We start from the raw sequence: 18,975 nt of genomic DNA on the forward strand, positions 1-18,975 counted from the left end.
TCATACTACTACCAGTCACTTATCAAATGTATGTGTAGCAAATGTCTCTATCACAGTCTTTGAAGACTTTCGCACTTGATTCACTGTAATTCTCACTCATTGCACATCTGCTGTAGTTTGTGGTGAGTTTAATATTGTCATGGATCCCTCCTCCCCCCACACCTTGGCTTCTCAGTTCTCTTCCTCTTCAGTAATTTTGTCCTCCCTCCTACCTCACTGACTCATACTCTTTACCTTGTCATTATGAAACTTATATGGTAGTCATCAGTTACATCCATTAGACTATAACTTAATTAGTAAATAGTAAACTGTAAACTGCCTTCGCTGGTCAAGCTCACTTTAACTGTTTTTACAAAAACTTGCATATCCCCCAAGCATGATGTAGCCTAAAGAGTAAGCTACAAGGCCTCTTCACGACCCCTACAGATAAGTACGTCTGATGTAAGAGTCTTAAGATGTTTGCCCGAGTTGTTTTTTTGGAACTTGGAGTCAGTTGTCCAGTTTGAACTTCAGCTGGTTAAGACTGGTTGGGACAACCGCCTCTCCCCTCGGGCATGCGAGAGTGTCTGATCGGTGGCCATTTGATGTCAGAGGGCCAAAACCTCCACCCTAAGAATATGCTAATGTCGCCGTTTTCTGAACATGCATCCTCTGAAGAAGCACGTAGCTTAGTTGCACCTGCCGAGAATAACGATACATCTTTTTTTAAAAATGTATTTATTTATTTAACTTATTTATTTTTGGCTGCGTTGGGTCTTCGTTGCTGCATGCGGGCTTTCTCTATTTGCAGTGAGCGGGGGCTTCTCTTCGTTGCAGTGTGCAGGCCTCTCATTGTGGTGGCTTCTCTTGTTGTGGAACACGGACACTAGGAGCGTGGGCTTCAGCAGTTGTGGCACACGGGCTCAGTAGTTGTGGCACGCAGGCTCTAGAGTGCAGGCTCAGTACTTGTGGCTCAAGGGCTTAGTTGCTCCGAGGCATGTGAGATCTTCCCAGACCAGGGCTCGAACCCATGTCCCCTGCATTGGTAGGCGGATTCTTTTTTTTTTTTTTTGGTAGGCGGATTCTTAACCACTGTGCCACCAGGGAAGTCCCGACCCAATCTTTTTCTCATTTCCAGTCACCTTTCCCCACACTCCCTGCACCTCAGGCCACCCTAATTCTTTATCCAGTAAATATCCCTAGCCCCTGGCCTTTGGGGAGATGGATTTGAGATTTGTTCTCCTTTCTCCTTGCTTGACTGCCTTGTGAATAAACCCTTTCTCTGCTGCAAACCTCTCTATCTCAGAGTTGGGCTTTCTGTGTGTGAGGCAAATGAACGTGGCTCAGTAACAATTACTCCAAATTGGGACCCCCTCTGTAATCACAATTTAAAAGATTTATTCTCAGAGTAGTGGCTACCTCCTAACTTTCTAGCTTAGCCCTTTACATATCCAAACTCCATCAATGCTTATGCCCTTCTGGAAAAATTCATCTTTTCAGTGAAACTTAAACTATCAGTTCTTCACTTCCCTCCATAACTGGAACTTAAATTCCACGAATAGTCATTTTAATCATTGCTATATGTATATCTTTTTAAAAAATTATTTTCTATTGAGGTAACATTTGTTTATAACATTATATAAGTTTCATATGGACAACATTATATTTCTACTTCTGTACACACTACAGCATGCTCACCAACAAAGATTTAGTTTGTATAGTCACCACAGAGTTGATCCTCTTTATCCATTTCACCCTTTCCCCTCTGGTAGCCACTACTCTGTTCTCTGTATCTACATGTTTGTTTTTGTTTGGTGTGGTTTGTTCATTTACTTTGTATGTTTTTTTAAAAAATTCCCTATCTATGTGAAATCACATGGTATTTGGCTTTCTCTAGCTGACTTCTTTCACTTAGCATAATACTCTCAGTGTCCATCCATGCTGTGGCAAATGGCCAGGTTTTATTTTTTTTCTATGGCTGTATCTGTATTGTATATATTGTGTTTCACATCTTCTTTATTCATTTATTGGTTGATGGGCACTGCGGTTGTTGCTATACCTTGACTATTGTAAATAATGCTGCAATGAACATGGGGGTGCATAAGTGTTTTCAAGTTAGTGTCTTCATATACTTTGGATAAATACTCAGAAGTGGGATAGCTGGATCATATGGTAGTTCTATTCCTGCATTTCTAAGGAATCTTCATACCGTTCTCCATAGTGGCTGTGCCAGTTTACATTCCCACCGACACCGCAGGAGGGCTCACTTTTCTCCACGTACTCGCCAACACTTTTAATTTCTTGCCTTTTGATAAAAGCCATTCTAACAGGTATGAAGTGATATGTCGTTGTCGGGTTCTTTTTTAGTTTTTTAAAAATTGAGGTATAATGGAGTTACAGTGTTACGTTTCAGGTGTACAAGATAATGATGAACAATTCCTAAAGATTATACTCCATTTATAGTTATTATAAAATATTGGCTATGGACCCTTGCCTGGCGGTCCAGTGGTTAAGGCTCCATGCTTCCACTGCAGGGGGCCCGGGTTCAGTCCCTGTTCAGGGAACTAAGATCCCCGTGTGCTGCGGGGTACGGCCAAAACATAAATATTGGCTGTATTCCCTGTGTTGTACAATATATCCTTGTAGCTTAATTACTTTAAACATAGTAGTTTATACCTCTTCATCTCTTACCCTATCTTGCCTCTCCCCACTTGTAACCACGAGTTTGTTCTCTATATCTGTGAATCTGTTTCTTTTTTGTTATATTCACTAGTTTGTTTTATTTTCTGGATTCCATGTTTAAGTGATAACATAACAGTATTTGTCTTTCTCTGTCTGACTTATTTCACTATGCATAATACCCTACAAGTCTATCCATGTTGTTGTAAATGACAAAATTTCACTCTTTTTTTTTATGGCTGAGTATATACATACACACAGACACACACATGCATATATGTATCACATCACAGCTTCTTTAGCTGTTCATCTGTTGATGGACACTTAGGTTGTTTCCATATTTTGGCTGTCATAAATAATGCTGCCATGAACATTCAGCTGCATGTATCTTTTCAAAGTAGTGTTTTTGTTTTCTTTGGATGTATACCCAGGAGTGGAATTGCTGTATCATATGGTAATTCTATTTAGTTTTTTGAGGAACCTCCACACTGTTTTCCACAGTGGCTGCACCAATTCACATTCCCACCAACAGTGTACGGGGGTCCCCTTTATTTCACAACCTAGCCAACATTTGTTATTTGTGGTCGTTTTGATGTTAGGTGTTCTTACAGGTGTGAGGTGGTATCTCATGGTGGTTTGATTTGTATTTCTCTGACGGTTAGTGATGCTGAGCATCTTTTCATGTGCCTGTTGCCCGACTGGTATGTCTTCTTTGGAAAAATGTCTGTTCACCTCTTCTGCCCATTTTTGTTAATTGATTTTTATTGGAGTGTAGTTGATTTACAATGTTGTGTTAGTTTCAGGTGTACAGCAAAGTGAATCAGTTATACATATATCCACTGTTTTTTAGATTCTGTTCCCATATACGTTATTACAGAGTATTGAGGAGAGTTGTATAAACTTTTTTTTTACATCTTTATTGGAGTATAATCGCTTTACAATGGTGTGTTAGTTTCTGCCTTATAACAAAGTGAATCAGTTATACATATACATATGTTCCCATATCTCTTCCCTCTTGTGTCTCCCTCCCTCCCACCCTCCCTATCCCACCCTTCTAGGTGGTCACAAAGCACTGAGCTGATCTCCCTGTGCTATGCGGCTGCTTCCCAGTAGCTATCTGTTTTACATTTGGTAGTGTATATATGTCCATGCCTCTCTCTCGCTTTGTCAGAGCTTACCCTTGCCCCTCCCCATATCCTCAAGTCCGTTCTCTAGTAGGTCTGTGTCTTTATTCCTGTCTTACCCCTAGGTTCTTCATGACAATTTTTTCCCTTAAATTCCATATCTATGTGTTAGCATATGGTATTTTTCTTTCTCTTTCTGACTGACTTCACTCTGTATGACAGACTCTAGGTCCATCCACCTCATTACAAATAGCTCAATTTCGTTTCTTTTTATGGCTGAGTAATATTCCATTGTATATATGTGCCACATCTTCTTTATCCATTCATCCAATGATGGACACTTAGGTTGTTTCCAGCTCCGGGCTATTGTGAATAGAGCTGCAATGAACATTTTGGTACATGACTCTTTTTGAATTATGGTTTTCTCAGGGTATATGCCCAGTAGTGGGATTGCTGGGTCATATGGTAGTTCTATTTGTAGTTTTTTAAGGAACCTCCATACTGTTCTCCATAGTGGCTGTACCAATTCACATTCCCACCAGCAGTGCAAGAGTGTTCCCTTTTCTCCACACCCTCTCCAGCATTTATTGTTTCTAGACTTTTAGATGATGGCCATTCTGACTGGTGTGAGATGATATCTCATTGTAGTTTTGACTTGCATTTCTCTAATGATTAATGATGTTGAGCATTCTTTCGTGTGTTTGTTGCGAGTCTGTATATCTTCTTTGGAGAAATGTCTATTTAGGTCTTCTGCCCATTTTTGGGTTGGGTTGTTTGTTTGTTTGCTACTGAGCTGCATGAGCTGCTTATAAATTTTGGAGATTAATCCTTTGTCAGTTGCTTCATTTGGAAATATTTTGTCCCATTCCGAGGGTTGTCTTTGGTCTTGTTTATGGTTTCCTTTGCTGTGCAAAAGCTTTGAAGTTTCATTAGGTCCCATTTGTTTACCTTTGTTTTTATTTCCATTTCTCTAGGAGGTGGGTCCAAAAGGATCTTGTTGTGATTTATGTCATAGAGTGTTCTGCCTATGTTTTCCTCTAAGAGTTTGATAGTTTCTGGTGTTACATTTAGGTCTTTAATCCATTTTGAGCTTATTTTTGTGTATGGTGTTAGGGAGTGGTCTAATGTCATACTTTTACATGGACCTGTCCAGTTTTCCCAGCACCACTTATTGAAGAGGCTGTCCTTTCTCCACTGTACATTCCTGCCTCCTTTATCAATGATAAGGTGACCATATGTGCGTGGGTTTATCTCTGGGCTTTCTATCCTGTTCCTTCTGCCCATTTTTCAATCAGGTGGCTTGCTTTTTCCTATTGAGTTGTATGAGCTGTTTATATATTTTGGATATTAACCTCTTATTGGTCATCTCATTCCCAAATATTTTCCCCCAGTCAGTAGGTTGTCTTTTCATTTTGTTGATGGTTTCCTTTGCTGTGTGAAAACTTTTAGGTTTAATTAGGTCCCATTTGTTTATTTTGGCTTTTGTTTCCTTTGCCTTAGGAGACAGATTAAAAAAATATACAGTAAAGATAGAAAATCAACCATGTACAAAGCTAGTAGGAAGGTTAAAAGCCAAAAGTAGTAATATCATCTGTATCTACAGTAAGCAGTTTGGGGATACACAAAATAATTAGATGTAAAATATGATGTCAAAAACAGTAATCATAAGGGGAGGAGAGTACAATTGTAGGGTTGTTAAATGCATTTGAGATTTGAGATCAGCAACTTAAAACAATCACATATAACAATATATCACTGTATATAAACTTCATGATAGACACAAACAGAAAAATCTATAATAGATGCACACAGAAAAAAGAGGCAAGAATTTGAACATGACATTAAAGATAGTCATCAAATCACAAGACAAAAGAATGAAAGAAGAAGAAAGGAAGAAAAAAGCACTACAAAACAACGTCAAAACAATTAATAAAATGGCAATAAGAACATACACATCAATAATTATTCAAAGTAAATGGACTAAATGCTCCAATCAAAAGACATAGGGCGATAGATAAATGAGGACCTACTGTATGGCACAGGGAACTCTATTCAATATTTTGTATATAATAACTTATAATGGAAAAGAATCTGAAAAAGAATATATACATATATAGATCGCTTTGCTGTACACCTGAAACTAATACAACATTGTAAATCAACTATACTTCAATAAAAAGTTGTTTGTTTTGAAAAAAAAGAAGAGTGGCTGAATGGATACAAAAACAAGACCCATATATATGCTGCCTACAAGAGACTCACTTCAGATCTAAAGACACACATAGACTGAAAGTGAGGGGATGGAAAAAGATACTCCATGCAAATGGAAATAAAAAGAAAGCTGGGGAGCAATACTTACATGAGACATAGACTTTAAGAGGAATAGATTTTTGTGGTTTTGATTTGCATTTCTCTAATAATTTGTGATGTTGAACATCTTTTCATATGTCTATTGGCCATCTATGTCTTCTTTGGAAAATGTCCTATACCCATTTTGGGGTTGTTTTATTTTTGTTGTTGTTGTTGTGAGTTCTTTCTATATTTTGGATGTTAACCCCTTACTGGATATATGATGTGCAAGCATCTTCTTCCATTAGGTAGGTTCCCTTTTCATTTTGTTGCTGGTGTCCTTTACTGTGCAGAAACTTCTTAGTTTGATGTAATCCTATTTGTTTACTTTTGCCTGTGTTTCCCTTGCCTGAGGAGACAAATAAGTGGAAAAGTGTTCTGTGCTCATGGATTGGAAGAAATAACATCGTTCAAATGTCTCTATTACCTAAAGCAATCTTCAGATTCAATGCAATCTCTATCGAAGTCACAAGGATATTTTTCGCAAAAATAGAATACAAAAGTCTTAGATTTACATGAAACCATAAGAGACCCTGAACAGCCAAAGCAATCCTGATAAAAAGAACAGAGTTGGAGGTATCACACTCTCTGATTTAAAACTATATTATAAAGCTACAATAATCAAAACACCATTATATTTGCAGAAAAGCAGATACATAGGTCAATGGAACATAACTGAGAACCTGGGAGTAAACCCATACATATACGGATAATGAATTCATGGCAAGGAAGCAAAGAGCGTACAATGGAAAAGGACAGTCTCTTCAATAAATGGTGACAGGGGAACTTCCCTGGTGGTGCAGTGGTTAAAAATCCGTCTGCCAATGCAGGGGGACACGGGTTCGATTCCTGGTCTGGCAAGATCCCACATGCCACGGAGCAACTAAGCCCGTGCGCCACAACTACTGAGCCTGTGCCCTAGAGCCCGCGAGCCACAACTACTGAGCCCCTGTGCCACAACTACCAAAGCCCGTGTGCCTAGAGCCTGTGCTCCGCAACAAGAGAAGCCACTGCAATGAGAAGCCCATGCACTGCAACGAAGACCCAACGCAGCCAAAAATAAATAAATAAATAAATTTAGATTAAAAAATGGCGTTGGGAAAACTGGACAGCCACATGCTAAGAAAAAAAAAAAAAGAAACTAGACCACTATCTCACACCACACACAAAAGTCATCTCAATGCATTAAAGACTTTAGGGCTTCCCTGGTGGCGCAGCAGTTGAGAGTCCGCCTGCCGATGCAGGGGACACGGGTTCGTGCCCCGGTCCGGGAAGATCCCACATGCCACGGAGCGGCTGGGCCCGTGAGCCATGGCTGCTGAGCCTGCGCATCCGGAGCCTGTGCTGCACAATGGGAGAGGCCACAACAGTGAGAGGCCCGCATACCGCAAAAAAAAAAAAAAAGGGCAGAAGACCTAAATAGACATTTCTCCAAAGAAGACATACAGAAGGCCAAGAAGCACATGAAAATATGCTCAACATCACTAATTACTAGACAAATGCAAATCAAAACTACAATGAGGTATCACGTCACACTGGTCAGCATGAGCATCATTAAAAAGTCCACATATAATAAGTGCTGGAGAGGGTGTGGAGAAAAGGGAACTCTCCTACAGTGTTGAAGGGAATGTAAATTGGTGCAGCCATTATGGAGAACAGTATGGAGATTCCTTAAGAAACTAAAAAGAGTTGCTATATGGTCCAGCAGTCCCACTCCTGGGCAAATATCCCGAGAAAACTCTAATTTGAAAAGATACATGCACCCCAATGTTCATAGTAGCACTATTTAAAATAGCCAACTGGCGACTTCCTTGGTGGCGCAGTGGTTAAGAATCTGCCTGCCAGTGCAGGGGACACAGGTTTGAGCCCTGGGCTGGGAAGACCCCACATGCCACCAAGCAACTAAGCCCGTGTGCCACAACTACTGAAGCCCGCTAGCCTAGAGCCCACGAGCCACAGCTACTGAGCCCACATGCCACAATTACTGAGGCCCGTGTGCCTAGAGCCCGTGCTCTGCAACAAGAGAAGCCACCGTAATGAGAAGCCTGCGCACTGCAACGAAGAGTAGCCCCCGCTCGCTGCAACTAGAGAAAGCCCACGTGCAGCAACAAATCCCAACACAGCCAAAAATTAAATAAATAAATAAATAAATAAATAAATGCTTCCAAGACATGGAAGCAGCCTAAATGTCTATCTACAGATGAATGGATAAAAAGATGTGGCATACCTATACAATGGAATACTACTCAGCCATAAATGAGAATGAGATGATGCCATTTGTAGCAACATGGATGGACCTAGAGATTATCATACTAAGTGAAGTAAGTCAAAGAAAGATAAATATCATATGATATCACTTGTATGTGGAATCTAAAATATGATACAAATGAAGTTATTTACAAAACAGAAATAGACTCACAGACATAGAAAACAACCTTATGTTTACCAAAGGGGAAAGAGGGTGGGGGAGAGATAAATTAGGAGTTTGGGATTAGCAGATATAAAACTATTATGTATTCAGTGTAAAACAGATAAACAACAAGGTCCTACTGTATAGCACAGGGAACTATATTCAATATCCTGTAATAAACCATAACCATGTAAAAGAATATGGAAAAAATATATAACTTTGCTGTACACCAGAAAGTAACACAACAATGTAAATCAACTATACTTCAATTAAAAAATAAAATAAAATTTAAAAATGTGCTAATGAACAGCTGAGTCAAATATAAAAGGAACAACAACTTGATTGGCAGAGACCTCTTGCCTGCAACAACAATAAAAGATGGCAGAACAATGGAGTAATGTCTTTAAAGTACTTAAATAACACTTTAGAATTAGGAATGAATACATAATAAAAATTTTCAGATATACAAGACTATGAGAGTGTACTACACAAAACATGTTGAGATTTACAAAACCAAGATAATTTACTACACATAGGGTATAGTGGAAAGAACTATTAAAGTATATTCTTCAGCAAGAAGAAAATTGAGGCTAGACTTTGAGAGTGGAATATAAGAATAAAAAGGTAGAGAGGAAATGGTAAAGCATGTTGGTGAATATAAATAGTATTGCTGTTTAAAAAAACTGAAACCATCTTGTTTTCGGCTTTACCTGTAGATTTTATTTCTTTTATAAAAATGTGAAAGAAATATGGTAATTAATTAATGTTTTATTTTTTAAATTTTTTATTTATTTATTTTTGGCTGCATTGAGTCTTCGTTGCTGCGCACGGGCTTTCTCTAGTTGCGGTGAGCGGGGGCTACTCTTCGTTGAGGTGCACGGGCTTCTCACTGCAGTGGCTTCTCTGGTGGCGAAGCATGGGCTGTAGGTGCGTGGGCTTCAGCTGTGGCTCATGGGCTTAGTTGCTCCACGGCATGTGGGATCTTCCCAGACCAGGGCTCGAACCCATGTCCCCTGCATTAGCAGGCAGATTCTTAACCACTGTGCCACCAGGGAGGCCCCTAAATTAATGTTTTAAAAGTTAGAGGTTTGATTTATAAAAGAAAAACTCGGGGTAGAATTTAAAAGGTATGAATAATGTGGAATAGCAGGAGTGCAAACATTTTACATCAGTCTCTGAGACAAAATAACCGGAGGAAGAGATTTAAAAAGGAAATGCATATCCTAATACATGCTGAAAACATCTGATAAAATCCAGCATTTATGGAGAGGGTGTGGAAAAAAGGGAACCCTCTTGCACTGCTGGTGGGAATGTGAATTGGTACAGCCACTATGGAGAACGGTATGGAGGTTCCTTAAAAAACTACAAATAGAACTACCATATGACCCAGCAATCCCACTACTGGGCATATACCCTGAGAAAACCATAATTCAAAAAGAGTCACGTACCAAAATGTTCATAGCAGTCCTATTTACAATAGCCCGGAGATGGAAACAACCTAAGTGTCCATCATCGGATGAATGGGTAAAGAAGATGTGGCACATATATACAATGGAATATTACTCAGCCATAAAAAGAAATGAAATTGAGCTATTTGTAATGAGGTGGATGGACCTAGAGTCTGTCATACAGAGTGAAGTAAGTCAGAAAGAGAAAGACAAATACTGTATGCTGACACATATATATGGAATTTAAGAAAAAAAAATGTCATGAAGAACATAGGGGTAAGACAGAAATAAAGACACAGACCTACTTGAGAATGGACTTGAGGATATGGGGAGGGGGAAGGGTAAGCTGTGACAAAGCGAAAGAGAGGCATGGACATATATACACTACCAAATGTAAGGTAGATAGATAGTGGGAAGCAGCCGCAGAGCACAGGGAGATCAGCTGGGTGCTTTGTGACTGCCTGGAGGGGTGGGATGGGGAGGGTGGGAGGGAGGGAGATGCATGAGGGAAGGGATGTGGGAACAGATGTATATGTATGACTGATTCACTTTGTTATAAAGCAGAAACTAATAAAAAAAATCCAGCATTTATTCATAATGAAAAGTGAACTTGACTGGAAGAGAACTTCCTCAGGTTAAGAGGAAGCTATGAACAAACATCATACAATTATGTATAGTAACCATCATACTATTTTGCAACTTTCCAGGAGAGCAGCTCAAAACACCAAGAAAGAGAAAAGCCATGGCTAAAAATCTTCATAAATGCATGGGAAAACATATAACATGAGAAATCCAGTTATTTATTGGTTTGGGGAGAAATAGGGTAGCAATAGGGTATGGTGCTGGAGAGAGAAGAATTTGAGAGAAAATAACCAATGCAAACGAGCGGGAATGGATAGGCCTGAGAATGATGTTGTAAAGAAGTCCAGACGTCTGAACACACATTGTCCGGTATCCCTGGGCAGATTTTCCATTTCAAAGATGAGGTCTAGAGTCTGCTTTCTTTTCCTGACGTCTTCTCCTGCTACTATAGCCAGTCTGGAGGGGAAAAGGAGTTGTTGGCCCACGAGATGCTTAATTTCCAGGTTGTAGGACATTCAGTGTAAAAGACGCCGGGAAATCCATTGGGCCTCCAGGATGGTAGCCAGAATTTGTGTGTGTGTGTGTGTGTGTGTGTGTGTGTGTGTGTGTGTGTGTGTGTGTACACCGGGGTGCAGTTCATTCCGGGAACAGACATCTCTGGGCCTCGCGCTTAGGACGGTAAGGGCGTTGGGGGCGCTCGTGAGGACCCGGACTCGGAGAGGGAGGTAGAGGTTGGAGTGGTGAGTCGAGGGAGAGCTCCCGAAGGCGCAAGTGCAGGTTGTCGTCGTGGTGAGGAGAGCGTTTCTCTGGACTAGGATTGGGCGCCCGAGGACGGGGCTCTGGGACAAAGCCCTGCGCGCTGGGTCCCGACACCCTTGTGGTGGGGCTGCGGAGCTCAGCGACGGAGCCGGCTTCAGCCTCCATCCCAGGCGGCAGGAGCTCGGCGTCTGCTTCCTCCTGGTTGGCCTCTTCTTGGCGGGCGATCTCTGGGACAGCTGCGCAGAAGAATCCCGGCTCCCGGGCCATGTACTCCCCTGGAGCGCTCAGGAAAGCGGCCCGTTGCAGGCCCTGTCCCCACGGGCCTTCCACGCCCCAGCCCAGGAGGGCCTCGGGGACCAGCATGAGGATGTGATCTCCGAGAGACACTTGCAGCACGGACGTGGGCTTGGGCTCCAGCAGCACGTCGACGCCATCTAGGGGCAGGTGCAGGGCCCAGCCGGCGGGCAGGACCACTACGGAAGTGAGCGCGTCCGCGGCCGGAGGTCCCGTCAGGTTGTCCAGGCTGGGCGCCGCCTCGGACTCGGACTCGGGGTCCTCGGGCTCCTCCGTCCGGCGGCGCTTGGCGGGGCCGGGTCCTTCGGTCTGCGGTCCCCACCAGTCCGCAGGGTAGGCACTGGGCCTGCGGGGCCGTTTGCCCATGACCTCGACCGACGGACGGCGCCCCCGGGGCCTGGCAGAGGGCGAGGAGGCGCTCGACCCTGCACGCTGTGACGGGTTTCGACGACGGCTGAGGCAAGCCGGGGCGGGGCGGCGCGATGCGGGGACGGCAGGACGGCGCGATACGGGACGAGTCCTCGGAGCTCCGGGGCCGCCTCCTGCAGTTGGTCCTGCAGTTCAGGTTTCTAGGGGAACGGCGTCTGGCGCGGGGCTGGGCCTGGCGCCTTCGAATCTTCAGCTCGTCAGGGCAATTCGTCTACGCAACAGACAGCGAAGGATGCTGCGGGTGGAGCCAGTGAAATCCTAGTCGCAAAATGTCACGCGAAGCCCCGCCCCCTCCAAGGCTCCGCCCCGTAGACCTCGCGGTATCTGTGCTGCCCAATAGCCGGGGCTGTGGTTGGTAGAAAGCTACTGTTAAAGTCCTCCAGGGGCCAGAATACTCGTGTACTTCATTTTTAGAGAAAAGAAGATACACCGAAAATGGAACTTTAAATATTAGTCACCTTTAAGGTTAATATTTTCCTTTGATTTCAGGCATTCTAGAGAAAAAAACCACTCAAATAGACCACCCCCCTGGCAACATAAAACGGACCTATCTAAACGTTCCATGAAATTCCTTTAATGCTTGTGCTTTCATTTCAGGAGTAAATGGAAAATACTCATATATGTTTAGGTAAAGCTCTGTCTTAATGGTCAAATATTTGTGGCAGTTCCTTCCTGAAGATAAAAGCTGTTATAAAATTAAAGCAATCTTAGTATAATTAAATTGTTGTATTCAGTATTTATTATATGTCAACCATTCTACTGAGGTTTAAAAAATGATCTTCATTTACTAAATTAAATTAAATTTAATTAATTAATTTATTTATTTTGCGGTACGCGGGCCTCTCACTGTTATGGCCTCTCCCGTTGCGGAGCACAGGCTCCAGACGCGCTGGCTCAGCGGCCATGGCTCACGGGCCCAGCCCCTCCGCGGCATGCGGGATCTTCCCGGACCGGGACACGAACCCGTGTCCCCTGCGTCGGCAGGCGGACCCTCAACCACTGTGCCACCTGGGAAGCCCTGATCTTTGTTCTGAAAAAATTTTTTATTTTTATGTACTTTTGGCTGCGTTGGGTCTTTGTTGCTGCGTGCGGGCTTTCTCTAGTTGCAGCGAGCGGGGGCTAGTCTTCGCTGCGGTGCACAGGCTTCTCGTTGCGGTGGCTTCTGTTTGTTGCGGAGCACGGGCTCTAGGCACACGGGCTTCTGTAGTTGTGGGACGCAGGCTCAGTAGTCGTGGCTCTTGGGCTCTAGAGTGCAGGCTCAGTAGTTGCGGCACATGGGCTTATTTGCTCCACGGCATGTGGGATCTTCCCGGACCAGGGCTCGAACCCGGCATGCGGATTCTTAACTACTGCACCACCAGGGTCCTGGTGGCGCAGTAGTTAAGGTATGTACTAAAAGCTGTACACATTTAATGTAAACAACTTGAGTTTGTAGGTAAAAATACACTTGTGAAACTATCACCACAATCAAAACCATAAAAGTTATCTATGACCTGCAAAAGTGTCTTCCTGCCCTCTCTGAAAAAAAAAAATGATCTTTTTTACTTTTCACAACACCTGAAGCTCAGAGTGGTCAAGTGAGGTTTCAAAAATTAAATATGTACCAAGTTTGTGTTACATATAGGCATCCAATGCAGACTTCTCTGGTTTTAAATCATGAACTCTTAACTCATACATTTATTGCATACACCTAAGAGTGAATTACTATAATTGGTCCTGTGTGTGTCTTTTCAAGTTAATAGGTAGGGACTTCCCTGGTGACGCAGTGGTTAAGAATCTGCCTGCCAATGCAGGGGACATGGGTTTGATCCCTGATCTGGGAAGACCCCACATGCTGCAGAGCAGCAAAACCCGTGCGCCACAACTACTGAAGCCCTTGTGCCTAGAGCCTGTGCTCTGCAACAAGAGAAGCCACTGCAATGAGAAGCCCGCACACTGCAACCAAGAGTAGCCCCTGCTGGCCTCAACTAGAGAAAAGCCAGCATGCAGCACCGAAGACCAGACACAGCCAAAAATAAATAAATAGATAAATAAATAAACAAATAAATAAATTTTAAAATTATAAAAAAAGATTTTAAAAATGTTAATAGGTAACGCCTTCCTCTTTTTTTTCCCCAAAATATTTTTCACAGTTTAAACTCCTGTGAGCGGAGTATGTTTCCATTTCATGACATCCTTATAAACATTTCTTATTGATAGACTCTTAACTGTTTTCCAACCTGGTGTAGTAAAATGCTATATCATTGTGTTTTCATTTTGCATTTCTGATTGCCAGTCAAGGTGGATCATTTTTTTCACATGCTTATTAGCCAATATTATATTTAATTCTTTGAAATATTCCCATCTTCTTGGGTTTTTTTTTACTTAAAAAAATTAGGTTTCAACTTTTCCTCCAACTTTTTGCAGTGCTGGTTCGTTCTTCAAAGACCAACTCTGAGGGCACTTTCTTGAAAAGGGCATTTCTGACCATTTTGTTTGGAATGGTTTCTTCACTTACTCTCTATCTCATCCCTCTCTCTATGGCCTTCATAGTATTACCACATTCTGTAAATAAACAAAATATTGTTTAAAGACATTGGGGTTCAGTCATACTACTACCAGTCACTTATCAAATGTATGTGTAGCAAATGTCTCTATCACAGTCTTTGAAGACTTTCGCACTTGATTCACTGTAATTCTCACTCATTGCACATCTGCTGTAGTTTGTGGTGAGTTTAATATTGTCATGGATCCCTCCTCCCCCCACACCTTGGCTTCTCAGTTCTCTTCCTCTTCAGTAATTTTGTCCTCCCTCCTACCTCACTGACTCATACTCTTTACCTTGTCATTATGAAACTTATATGGTAGTCATCAGTTACATCCATTAGACTATAACTTAATTAGTAAATAGTAAACTGTAAACTGCCTTCGCTGGTCAAGCTCACTTTAACTGTTTTTACAAAAACTTGCATATCCCCCAAGCATGATGTAGCCTAAAGAGTAAGCTACAAGGCCTCTTCACGACCCCTACAGATAAGTACGTCTGATGTAAGAGTCTTAAGATGTTTGCCCGAGTTGTTTTTTTGGAACTTGGAGTCAGTTGTCCAGTTTGAACTTCAGCTGGTTAAGACTGGTTGGGACAACCGCCTCTCCCCTCGGGCATGCGAGAGTGTCTGATCGGTGGCCATTTGATGTCAGAGGGCCAAAACCTCCACCCTAAGAATATGCTAATGTCGCCGTTTTCTGAACATGCATCCTCTGAAGAAGCACGTAGCTTAGTTGCACCTGCCGAGAATAACGATACATCTTTTTTAAAAAATGTATTTATTTATTTAATTTATTTATTTTTGGCTGCGTTGGGTCTTCGTTGCTGCATGCGGGCTTTCTCTATTTGCAGTGAGCGGGGGCTTCTCTTCGTTGCAGTGTGCAGGCCTCTCATTGTGGTGGCTTCTCTTGTTGTGGAACACGGACACTAGGAGCGTGGGCTTCAGCAGTTGTGGCACACGGGCTCAGTAGTTGTGGCACGCAGGCTCTAGAGTGCAGGCTCAGTACTTGTGGCTCAAGGGCTTAGTTGCTCCGAGGCATGTGAGATCTTCCCAGACCAGGGCTCGAACCCATGTCCCCTGCACTGGTAGGCGGATCCTTTTTTTTTTTTTTTGGTAGGCGGATTCTTAACCACTGTGCCACCAGGGAAGTCCCGACCCAATCTTTTTCTCATTTCCAGTCACCTTTCCCCACACTCCCTGCACCTCAGGCCACCCTAATTCTTTATCCAGTAAATATCCCTAGCCCCTGGCCTTTGGGGAGATGGATTTGAGATTTGTTCTCCTTTCTCCTTGCTTGACTGCCTTGTGAATAAACCCTTTCTCTGCTGCAAACCTCTCTATCTCAGAGTTGGGCTTTCTGTGTGTGAGGCAAATGAACGTGGCTCAGTAACAATTACTCCAAATTGGGACCCCCTCTGTAATCACAATTTAAAAGATTTATTCTCAGAGTAGTGGCTACCTCCTAACTTTCTAGCTTAGCCCTTTACATATCCAAACTCCATCAATGCTTATGCCCTTCTGGAAAAATTCATCTTTTCAGTGAAACTTAAACTATCAGTTCTTCACTTCCCTCCATAACTGGAACTTAAATTCCACGAATAGTCATTTTAATCATTGCTATATGTATATCTTTTTAAAAAATTATTTTCTATTGAGGTAACATTTGTTTATAACATTATATAAGTTTCATATGGACAACATTATATTTCTACTTCTGTACACACTACAGCATGCTCACCAACAAAGATTTAGTTTGTATAGTCACCACAGAGTTGATCCTCTTTATCCATTTCACCCTTTCCCCTCTGGTAGCCACTACTCTGTTCTCTGTATCTACATGTTTGTTTTTGTTTGGTGTGGTTTGTTCATTTACTTTGTATGTTTTTTTAAAAAATTCCCTATCTATGTGAAATCATATGGTATTTGGCTTTCTCTAGCTGACTTCTTTCACTTAGCATAATACTCTCAGTGTCCATCCATGCTGTGGCAAATGGCCAGGTTTTATTTTTTTTCTATGGCTGTATCTGTATTGTATATATTGTGTTTCACATCTTCTTTATTCATTTATTGGTTGATGGGCACTGCGGTTGTTGCTATACCTTGACTATTGTAAATAATGCTGCAATGAACATGGGGGTGCATAAGTGTTTTCAAGTTAGTGTCTTCATATACTTTGGATAAATACTCAGAAGTGGGATAGCTGGATCATATGGTAGTTCTATTCCTGCATTTCTAAGGAATCTTCATACCGTTCTCCATAGTGGCTGTGCCAGTTTACATTCCCACCGACACCGCAGGAGGGCTCACTTTTCTCCACGTACTCGCCAACACTTTTAATTTCTTGCCTTTTGATAAAAGCCATTCTAACAGGTATGAAGTGATATGTCGTTGTCGGGTTCTTTTTTAGTTTTTTAAAAATTGAGGTATAATGGAGTTACAGTGTTACGTTTCAGGTGTACAAGATAATGATGAACAATTCCTAAAGATTATACTCCATTTATAGTTATTATAAAATATTGGCTATGGACCCTTGCCTGGCGGTCCAGTGGTTAAGGCTCCATGCTTCCACTGCAGGGGGCCCGGGTTCAGTCCCTGTTCAGGGAACTAAGATCCCCGTGTGCTGCGGGGTACGGCCAAAACATAAATATTGGCTGTATTCCCTGTGTTGTACAATATATCCTTGTAGCTTAATTACTTTAAACATAGTAGTTTATACCTCTTCATCTCTTACCCTATCTTGCCTCTCCCCACTTGTAACCACGAGTTTGTTCTCTATATCTGTGAATCTGTTTCTTTTTTGTTATATTCACTAGTTTGTTTTATTTTCTGGATTCCATGTTTAAGTGATAACATAACAGTATTTGTCTTTCTCTGTCTGACTTATTTCACTATGCATAATACCCTACAAGTCTATCCATGTTGTTGTAAATGACAAAATTTCACTCTTTTTTTTTATGGCTGAGTATATACATACACACAGACACACACATGCATATATGTATCACATCACAGCTTCTTTAGCTGTTCATCTGTTGATGGACACTTAGGTTGTTTCCATATTTTGGCTGTCATAAATAATGCTGCCATGAACATTCAGCTGCATGTATCTTTTCAAAGTAGTGTTTTTGTTTTCTTTGGATGTATACCCAGGAGTGGAATTGCTGTATCATATGGTAATTCTATTTAGTTTTTTGAGGAACCTCCACACTGTTTTCCACAGTGGCTGCACCAATTCACATTCCCACCAACAGTGTACGGGGGTCCCCTTTATTTCACAACCTAGCCAACATTTGTTATTTGTGGTCGTTTTGATGTTAGGTGTTCTTACAGGTGTGAGGTGGTATCTCATGGTGGTTTGATTTGTATTTCTCTGACGGTTAGTGATGCTGAGCATCTTTTCATGTGCCTGTTGCCCGACTGGTATGTCTTCTTTGGAAAAATGTCTGTTCACCTCTTCTGCCCATTTTTGTTAATTGATTTTTATTGGAGTGTAGTTGATTTACAATGTTGTGTTAGTTTCAGGTGTACAGCAAAGTGAATCAGTTATACATATATCCACTGTTTTTTAGATTCTGTTCCCATATACGTTATTACAGAGTATTGAGGAGAGTTGTATAAACTTTTTTTTTACATCTTTATTGGAGTATAATCGCTTTACAATGGTGTGTTAGTTTCTGCCTTATAACAAAGTGAATCAGTTATACATATACATATGTTCCCATATCTCTTCCCTCTTGTGTCTCCCTCCCTCCCACCCTCCCTATCCCACCCTTCTAGGTGGTCACAAAGCACTGAGCTGATCTCCCTGTGCTATGCGGCTGCTTCCCAGTAGCTATCTGTTTTACATTTGGTAGTGTATATATGTCCATGCCTCTCTCTCGCTTTGTCAGAGCTTACCCTTGCCCCTCCCCATATCCTCAAGTCCGTTCTCTAGTAGGTCTGTGTCTTTATTCCTGTCTTACCCCTAGGTTCTTCATGACAATTTTTTCCCTTAAATTCCATATCTATGTGTTAGCATATGGTATTTTTCTTTCTCTTTCTGACTGACTTCACTCTGTATGACAGACTCTAGGTCCATCCACCTCATTACAAATAGCTCAATTTCGTTTCTTTTTATGGCTGAGTAATATTCCATTGTATATATGTGCCACATCTTCTTTATCCATTCATCCAATGATGGACACTTAGGTTGTTTCCAGCTCTGGGCTATTGTGAATAGAGCTGCAATGAACATTTTGGTACATGACTCTTTTTGAATTATGGTTTTCTCAGGGTATATGCCCAGTAGTGGGATTGCTGGGTCATATGGTAGTTCTATTTGTAGTTTTTTAAGGAACCTCCATACTGTTCTCCATAGTGGCTGTACCAATTCACATTCCCACCAGCAGTGCAAGAGT

At 41.8% G+C, this 18,975-nt stretch overlaps 2 protein-coding genes across 2 annotated transcripts in view; both read right to left on the reverse strand.

The window, feature by feature from the left end:
- LOC307053752 (vomeronasal type-2 receptor 1-like) overlaps positions 1–18,975 on the reverse strand; it is a gene marked incomplete at both ends in the record, with an annotated part of 253,032 nt that overhangs the window by 71,285 nt on the left and 162,772 nt on the right.
- LOC307053367 (proline-rich protein 23C-like) lies at positions 11,208–11,990 on the reverse strand (the record flags this gene model as incomplete). The annotated part of the gene is made up of 1 exon (XM_079704746.1): positions 11,208–11,990. One exon carries the CDS (start codon positions 11,988–11,990, stop codon positions 11,208–11,210), a length of 783 nt encoding a protein of 260 aa, XP_079560872.1.

The sequence above is a fragment of the Hyperoodon ampullatus genome, assembly GCF_949752795.1.
Source record: "Hyperoodon ampullatus genome assembly, chromosome: 5".
NCBI lineage: Eukaryota > Metazoa > Chordata > Mammalia > Artiodactyla > Ziphiidae > Hyperoodon > Hyperoodon ampullatus.